Genomic DNA, 8,372 nt, shown 5'->3' with positions numbered 1-8,372 from the left:
AGGACCGTACGTGGGGCCAATCCTGGTCCCGCCCGGACCGCCTGTGAGCACCAGGAGAGACACCTTGCTCTGCTACTCGTGAGTAACCTGTTTGGTAGGGAACTGGATGAATTTCCAGCTGAGACATACCAAGAACCATCCACACAGGAATACACCAGAAATGTTAATAAATAATAAAGTTTTCCATGCTCACCTGTTGACGTTTTGGTAGGAAACCATATTTTCCCCCCCCAAATAACTCACCAAAGCCCTGGTGTTGTCCAGGTCCCTCTCGGCCCTCAGCTGAAGCCGCCCGGCGCACGCTAGGGAGCGGCTCCCTAGTCCCCAGCCGTACTGCCCGGCAGCTAATGCCGAGAGACACGGTTAGCGGTGCCAGCCCTTGGCCTCCCGTCCAAAAGCTTCACAAAACTCAACACTACAACACTGCTGGTGGAAAAAGTAATTAGGAAATTTGTCATCAAGTCAGTCAAATACCCCCCGTTGCCATTAAAACAGACACCGCACAACGGAGATAATTCTGTGCCACGACAGCTATTAACATGCAGAGGCTGACTCGCCCCTGGGGGCTGTTGGGTATCCAGAGGCACACGTGTTCTCCCACCCCAGCTAATGCAAGCGGCGTGAGGGCAGGACAGCAGCAGGGTAACCCCCACCGTTCCCCCGCTCCCGTTTCCAAACGGGGCAGCTCTGCTAAAGAGGGAAGCTCGTACTGCAAGGCGCTCCCTTTGGCTGCAGCTCAGAACTTGTACACGTAACCGGTTTTTAAGGCCCCTCGCTTCAGTGGGACTTGGATTTCCCACTAAACCAACAGCAATATCCACCCCCACCCAACGCTTCCCCACTTGGACTTCTCCAGTCAGCTTCCTTACTTCTGGTGAACCCGGCACGGGATCACTTTGAACACAACTGGCTAAAAACTCAGCGTCACTCGCAAAAACACCTCCAATCCCACGGCTGCTGAAGCTTCAGCGGAGCTGTGTCCGGCCCCGACCCGAGCGTTTACGCCTGGTTACGTGTACAGGAGCCTCCGCAGCAGAGAGAGCTCGCTTGCACCGTGTGGACACGCCACGTGCGAGGCAAGTCACGGACTGATAGCAGCGTGTCACAGGTGGGGTGCACCAGGCACACGTTTCCAACAACTAACCTGCACCCAAAAACCAAGAGTCTACCGTCTCTGAGCTGTGCGCTGAGCAAGCATGAAAGCCAAGTTTTCTTCTCCACTTCTCCTGCAAAACAGCTCCCACCTCCCTGCTGCAGGTCTGACCTCTTGCTCTGCACAGCCCACCAACCAGTGAAGAACAATTTGCTAAATATAAACCAGTTTAAAAGAAAACAAATAGAAAAAAAACCCCACAAAACCGCAAAAATCAGTGAAAATGAAAATGTCAAAAAACAAACAGAAATCAAAGGAATTTATTTCCATCAACAAAAATACAGAATACAAAACGCTACTGGTCCCACCCTCTGAGTGTCCTCAAGATGGGCACAGGCTGCTGCCGCCCCCCGCGAAAGCTTCTCCGCTAATTCATAAGGACCTCCATTTGCACCAGCCTCGCGTTCGTGTCTCCCGACGTCCTGTAAGGGATCATTCCGGCAAACTTGATCAGCGCACGCGCTTGAGCTCGAAGCTGCTAAAAACCAGAAAAACAAAGCACAGTTCTGTTAGCGCCGACAAACCCCACGACGAAAGCCCAACGGGGGATGATCGCTCGCCTGCCCAAACCAGGAGACGTAAGCTTTGCTTCTCAGAGCTGCCCTCGGGATAACCCATCTCCGCATTTGGAAGGAAACCCAATTATTTCCTTTTCCAACCATTAAAAGCACATCGAGTAACCCTTTTACTGCAGAAAAGAAATCCCATTTATTTAAGATGACCCAAGAAATCCCATTTCCAACCACACAGGGCGTTGCTGTGCTGCAACAACCTTGTAATTCCTACATGAAGGGGGCTTTCCCGGGGAAACAACTTCCCTCTGGCATTCCCTCCTCTCCAAACACCAAGCTGACCCTGCTGGGAAGGCAGCACTAACATACTCAAGGCAGAAGCACTAGAGACAAACCGGTTGGTGGTGCCACACGCAGCCGGAGGTCTCCGGCATCGCCTACGACATCCCGACATCCTGAAAGGCTCCTCGTTCCGTAACACAAGGGAAGTAGATGCACCAAGTACACAGAGAGCTTTGCCTGAAATCACCCTTCCTGCACAGTGGGACTGTGTAACAGCTGCAGGAATTCAGAAATAACTGGTTTCATTGGTGAAAAATGGTGAGTAAGTTAAAAGGAAAATCATTCTGAGAACTGGAACAGGTCAGGAGAACACAGAAAGCCCAAGAGGAGGCTCCGAGGAGACCTCATTGCAGCTTTCCAGTATCTGAAGGGGGCCTACAAGGGTGCTGGGAGAGGACTTTTTACAAGAGCCTGTAGTGACAGGACAAGGGGTAACGGGTACAAATTGAAAACAGGGAGGTTTAGATTAGATATCAGGAAGAAATTCTGCACAGAGAGGGTGGTGAGGCACTGGAACAGGTTGCTCAGAGAAGCTGTGGATGCCCCATCCCTGGAAGTGTCCAAGGCCAGGCTGGATGAGGCTTTGAGCAACCTGGTCTAGTGGAAGGTGTCCCTGCCCATGGCAGGGGGGGTGGAACTGGATGATCTTTAAGGTCCCTTCCAACTCAAACCATTCTATGATTCTATGATACATGGAGAACTGTGCAGGCTGAATGATATGATTGCTCACAGTGTTTTCTTAAGCCTCTCTAAATGACTGCAGTAGAGGATGCCACTGTGCAAATCTTCCTTTAACCTAGGGACTGCAGGGAAAGCTGGAGCAGCTCTGGTTGCTGTGGGCACGGGGGTGGGAAGTCTGACAGCAGAGCCCGCAGCCGGCCAAGTGACTGAAGCTGCTGCGTGGCGGGGAGAGCTGTGAACACCGTCCCCCACTCCCGTCGCGGCAATTCCACCCCTCTGTTGGGGCGATGACGCTAACCCAGTTATTAAAGCAGCAGAGGAGCGTTGGAGGCTGGTAACGGAAAAGCTGGGATGCTCGTCTGCGCGTTCCACAATGCCGTCTAAGTGAATGCTGCTTCAGCTGGGCCAACGCCCTCAACTGCACGCGTGGGGCAGGGAAGTCTGCTTTAGCACTGAGAGCACAGCCACTCCGCGTTCCCTTTCCATTCCCCCGGCGGAAGGAAAGCCGTGACAGCCTGCAAAGCCCGGCAGCCGGGCTGCAGTACGGAGCATCGCGTGCTGTACTCCTGCCCAGCCGAGGATGGAGCCACGTGGCCGGCGACGCCGTGGGAGGCACTGCCCCCTTCCCAGAGCACCGCGCAGCGGAGCGAGCAGCAATGCCGAGACTGACCCCAACGCTAAAGGCTCCCAGGACAGTTTCACCTCCTGGTTAACACCGGTGCGTCAGCTCCTTCCGAGGTGGCCTGGAAATGACTCGTTCGGATCCAGTCACAGGCACCACTTCTAGCCCGCTTCCAAACGCGTTACGCGGCCAGGGCGCGGAATTAAGTCTGACCTGCTGCGTTACGGTGGAGGTCAGAGCAGGCCGCAGATGAAACAGAGCGTGCCCAGCTGTTGGACTCTCTGAAAGTAAAACATCAAGAGGCAAACCCCCTCGCTGTGGCGAAGGCAGGCCTAGGAGCCACGCGAGTCGCTGTCCCCTTCACCATCTCAGTAGCAACGACACTAGAGCTGGTTTTAAAAATCAAAACAACAGGATCGGTTGCAATACTTCAGGGAGAGCGAACAGGGGTTTGCAGAGGTTAAGAGCGGCCTGGAGGTCTAGATGTACTATTGGCTGTAATTACCTTACAAACTGAGAGTCACCCGCGATTTAAAATAAGACCACAATGAGAAAAAAAAAAGAATTCCATTCCCTTCATGACCTAATTTTGCCGCGGAGATAACACCCTCGGGCTGCTCCAGCAAGTTTGCCACCCCGGATCGGGGCGGGGAGCGTGTGACATTGCTGTCAGGCTCTCACGGCATCTGGGTCGGGCTGTCACCGCAGCCACGGCACGGCAGCCCGGGCTTGCTGCACTCTGCCCGAAATCTGACAAAATGGATCAGGCCAAGTGGGACAGGACTTTGCTCCCTCATTCCCAAAACTAATTAATGCGTATACACTTAAAGAAAGACTCAAAACACAGCTTGGGCGATCTCACGGTGAAAGAAACGGAATGCGCAGAGTGCCAGCTCCAACTCCAAACCCGGCCATCGCTAAGGAAAGCTCATTTCATCTGCCGAGTGGGACAGGAGACCTTCCAGCAGAGAGCATCCCTGCATGTGGGGGTCTCCAGAGGTCCTATTCCTCTCCATCCTGCCCAAGCCCCTCTACTCCCTTCCCACTGAGATCCCGCTCAGGGCAGCCAGCAGACCAGCGCTTGGCCCCAGAGGGCCAATTCGGAGCCGTGTGTCCCTGCTCCGGGGGACTGTTCCCTGCTGCCCAAACAAGCCCCAGACGTACTAACAGCGGCTATCTGGTGTCATCAAACCCTTCTGGTGAACAGGGGGGTTGGAATCTGCCTGCTCTGATGGATCTAGAGAAAATCCTGGGATTTCACAGACCTCTTCAAGGAAAGGTTATTTTTCACTTGCACGGTTCATTGGGTAAAGCTTCTGAAGAGCCTGATTTCCCCTAAAATTTGCTTCTCTGTGGAAAAAAGAAAAGCTGCCTTTGTCCCAGGGAAGTTCAAAAGTAAAATTCTTGCCAAGCACATCCTGGAGAAGCTTGTATCTGCCACCTCTGTTCAGGTAAACCAGGAGATTTTGCTGAAGAAACCCACCCCTCTCCTCACATCTGAAACACCCTCGTTTATTCCCACCACTAAAATCTCCCGAACTGCTTTCCCAGGCAGGGAAACTGAAACAATCTAGCTTCCCTGCTCCCACAGGCCTGGGGGAAATTCTTCAGAATAAGTAAAAAGGGGAACACAGCCTGAAGCTATTCTTACCCTACATTCCGTGTGCCCGTGCTTAGCATTTTCCTGTGCCTGCAAACCTTCAGCAGCCAGGAGCTACAGGACTGTAGATTAGTTCTCTCTAGCTACTCCTAAAGCAGCAGATTTATGCTCCCTTCTGACATTAGCCCCAGAGATACCCTTTTATCACCTCCCTGGCTGCAGGGACAGCAGGCGCTTGTCCCCTCTTGATGGTTACACACAGCTTTTATTGCATGTAGCGGCCAGAGATCCAGGACTCCGAAATCCTGCGTCTCCAACCCCACCGATACCCTGCTGCCACGAGATCCTACCACAAGGCCAGAAGCTTGGCTAACAAAACTTGAAGCCTGAAAAAAGAAAGCTTTCAAGGGCTTTTAGCAAGGTACATCATCAGCTGATCTCCACAACTGCAACAGCACGAAAGCACAGAGCACGCTTATGACACGCACCGGTAACACGCGTCAAATCGACACCTCGTCACGGTGGGTTCCTTCTACACAAACTCCTGCCAGCAAAGCTGCTGGTCCCACTGCCAATCAGCCCAACAGTCACGGCCACGTTGTGGCATTCGTGCTGAGATGATACCCGACAGCATTACAGCCCTCTGGAGGTGGTAAATGCTGCTATGCGAGGCAGAAGACTGAAATCACCACACCAGAATAAAGGGCTCTCTTGGAAAGCACGGAGCTATGGCTGTGTGCGCCACGCCAACCTTGTGAACACAGAGCAGGTAACAGACTGCGTGAGCCTGGGACATCACACGTGCAGAACTGAAGGGAAAAAAGCCCGAGCAGCACGCACCCTTCTCCAACGTTGCTGATCCAGAGTGCAAGCGCAGCTCCAAGGCAGGATCCCGTAGCTCTCACAGACTGTGCCCCAAAGATAGAAGCTAAATCACTACTTTAGCCTTTCCCTTTCTGATGTAATTACAAAATGCTACTAGGACTTTTACCAATATTGCAATTTATAGATCAAAGGCACTTCTGCGATGACTAAAGCCTGGAATAGAGCTGGCTGTGGCCCAAGCTGATTTTCATTCTCAAAAGGAGCTGATATTTATTTCCTAATCCATAAGATGGGATGAGTGGTTTGGCCTTGGTTGTCAAGTGCTGTGGCAGCTTTAACTGACACGACCAGCCCCGAGGACAGCTAAGCTGAGAACCCTCCTGCTCCACACACCAAGCTGACCGGTAAGTGCCCGCTAACCCAGCTGTGCTCTGCCAGAGGAGCCTATTTTGGAGCCTGCTGAAGGCGGGAGGAAACGCTTCAGCACCCACTCTAGCAGTAAGTGGCCAGCCGTTTCGAGCAGGCAGGCAGACCAGCCCCACCGCCCCGGGAGCCGCGCGCTCTGCGGCAGCAGCAGAACATCTTCACCCACTGAATGGGCTTGAGCATCCTGGCGTGCTGCCAAAAAACACCGAAGACGTCAGCGCGCAGCACTGCAGAAGCCAGCCAAGGAGAGGAGTCAAGGCCGTCCCACCAGACATCAGTTTGGCATGAACAGGTCACCAATTCAAATGGAAGGAGCCGACTCGGGATCTGGAAATCTGCTCAGCTGTCAAGGCAGCAACACCAACTGTCCTAGAGACGCTGCACTGCCCACGTCTGTTAACTAGGCAAGATCCCACCAAGACGCAAACTGAACACTTGTGTTCTCTTGCTAGGAGGTGGATATATAGTGTCATATATCTTAATTAGCTCAATGCCAATCGGAGCAATATCCTTTCTTTACACAAATCTGAAGTTATGAGAGACTAGCCTCAAGACTCCAAGTGACTGAGCAAGCTGAGTCTCAAGACTTTAAGTAACTGAGCAAGTCAAAAGCGAAGACCATTAGAGATTTACAGTTATTTGAAGCCCAGCACCTTGAAATCAGGAGAAGAAGGACGTAGGGAAACTTGTCAGAGAGTGAGAATTACAATCTTACCGAATCTCTGTCTTCCATTACCCGCTGGGGTCTGGCAGGAGTGGCTGGGCTTGTGCCTTTCATCCTCTTATACTGGGTGAATAAAATGTTCATGGTTGCAAGCAGGACCTCAGATAAATTGTGCCTTATCTACACAAAGGAAGGGAAACAAAAAAGGATATCTTGCAACGAAGAACAGGTTGGCAGAACCATTACCCTCGCTGTACAACATCAGAAGAGCAGGCAGTGACAACTACGGTTGATGCTCACTCAGCTAACAGCCACACCTTCAGTGGTTACCCCCTGTGAGTGCAACACCTGGCAAAGAGGGTTACTCGGCATTTTGAGACAGACAAGCGTAACAGCTGCACCTTCATGTCTGACAGCAACAGTTCATGTAACACCCAAAAACTCCAAAGGGCCCAGATACATACAAACACTGTCTAAAGGAGACGTGTCACCCTCCAGCGGAAACAGTTCGAGAGCAGTAACAGCCTCCCATTACGGCTGCATCAAATACGTGAGTGCCTCTAGGCTGGAGGGAAGGAAGCACAAACGCTCAGTGACCACGGGGGAAGAACTAAGCAGCACAGCTGAAAGCTTGAGACACTGCCAATTCTTGACCCACACCTGGTTAAATTCAGAGAGATTCCAATCTGCAGCCACCTTCTGCAAAAGGGAGAGAGGATTTCTACAGCTCCAAAGAGCAGCACTAAGGAGAAAAAGTTGCAAGCCAAGAGTCTGCTCATATGAAGGCAAAATACTCCATCCTAGTTCCCCATTAAAGAGTAAGAATGATGAGGTGACAAGGTTTTAAGATCCTTTTAACAAAGCAAAAGGCTTTTGGAAGCTCAACCCAAGAGATTTTACTTACTTCATCACTGAAATTCCGGAAGGCAGCAACTCTCTCCTCCACGCAATCTTGGCTAAGAGGTACAAGCTTCAGGCGTTCAATAATCTTCAAAAAGAAAGGGAATCAGGGTAGATAATCAATGTTTTCTGTATCATATACTAATCCAGTATGTTTTTGAAGTGTCAATGTAATGCTCCTGATTCCATTCAAGAGAAATCATTCCATTGTTATGCACTGCTTTATCTCCTCACTGTGCTGAGTAGCAGGAATATTTTCTTCAATGACTACAACACAGCCCCAGAAATAAATTCCCAATCAGCTAGCAACAGGGAAAAAAACACCTTTTAAAATTCCTATAGCACTGCAGCAGCTTCTAACTCACTAAATATCATTTTTTTTGTTTTAAGTGATGTGATTTGATACATTCTGGGGTTTCAAGGGCATTAGGAAGGCTGCACTTCAAACAGAACTCTGGAAACTCACATCAAAGGCTCTGTCAACGTGACCGGCGTGATACTCATCAAAAAACGTGATTAAGTCTAGCAGAAGGTAGAAGGTGGAGTCAATGGATTTTTTTGCACTTATCCCCTGAGCTTTGTACCTGAAAGAAAGAGTTTTACAATTGTATTGTGCAAACTGGCAACCATTTCTAAACGTGCCCTGG

The 8,372-nt window shown here is 51.0% G+C and overlaps 1 protein-coding gene across 1 annotated transcript in view; it reads right to left on the bottom strand.

The window, feature by feature from the left end:
- Positions 1 to 1,398: 1,398 nt before the first annotated feature.
- NUP93 (nucleoporin 93kDa) overlaps positions 1,399 to 8,372 on the bottom strand; it is a 33,173-nt gene continuing 26,199 nt past the window's right edge. Inside the window, exons 16-19 of the mRNA XM_010151857.1 lie at positions 8,192 to 8,309; positions 7,730 to 7,813; positions 6,877 to 7,005; positions 1,399 to 1,631 (exon numbers count right to left, since the gene is read on the bottom strand). Coding sequence (XP_010150159.1) covers positions 1,521 to 1,631; positions 6,877 to 7,005; positions 7,730 to 7,813; positions 8,192 to 8,309 — 442 coding nt within the window. The 3' untranslated portion in view covers positions 1,399 to 1,520. The remainder of the gene's footprint in view (positions 1,632 to 6,876; positions 7,006 to 7,729; positions 7,814 to 8,191; positions 8,310 to 8,372) is intronic.

The sequence above is a fragment of the Eurypyga helias genome, unplaced genomic scaffold, assembly GCF_000690775.1.
Source record: "Eurypyga helias isolate BGI_N326 unplaced genomic scaffold, ASM69077v1 scaffold6890, whole genome shotgun sequence".
In the NCBI taxonomy this organism is placed as follows: domain Eukaryota; kingdom Metazoa; phylum Chordata; class Aves; order Eurypygiformes; family Eurypygidae; genus Eurypyga; species Eurypyga helias.
This window is presented reverse-complemented; position numbering and strand designations above follow the sequence as displayed.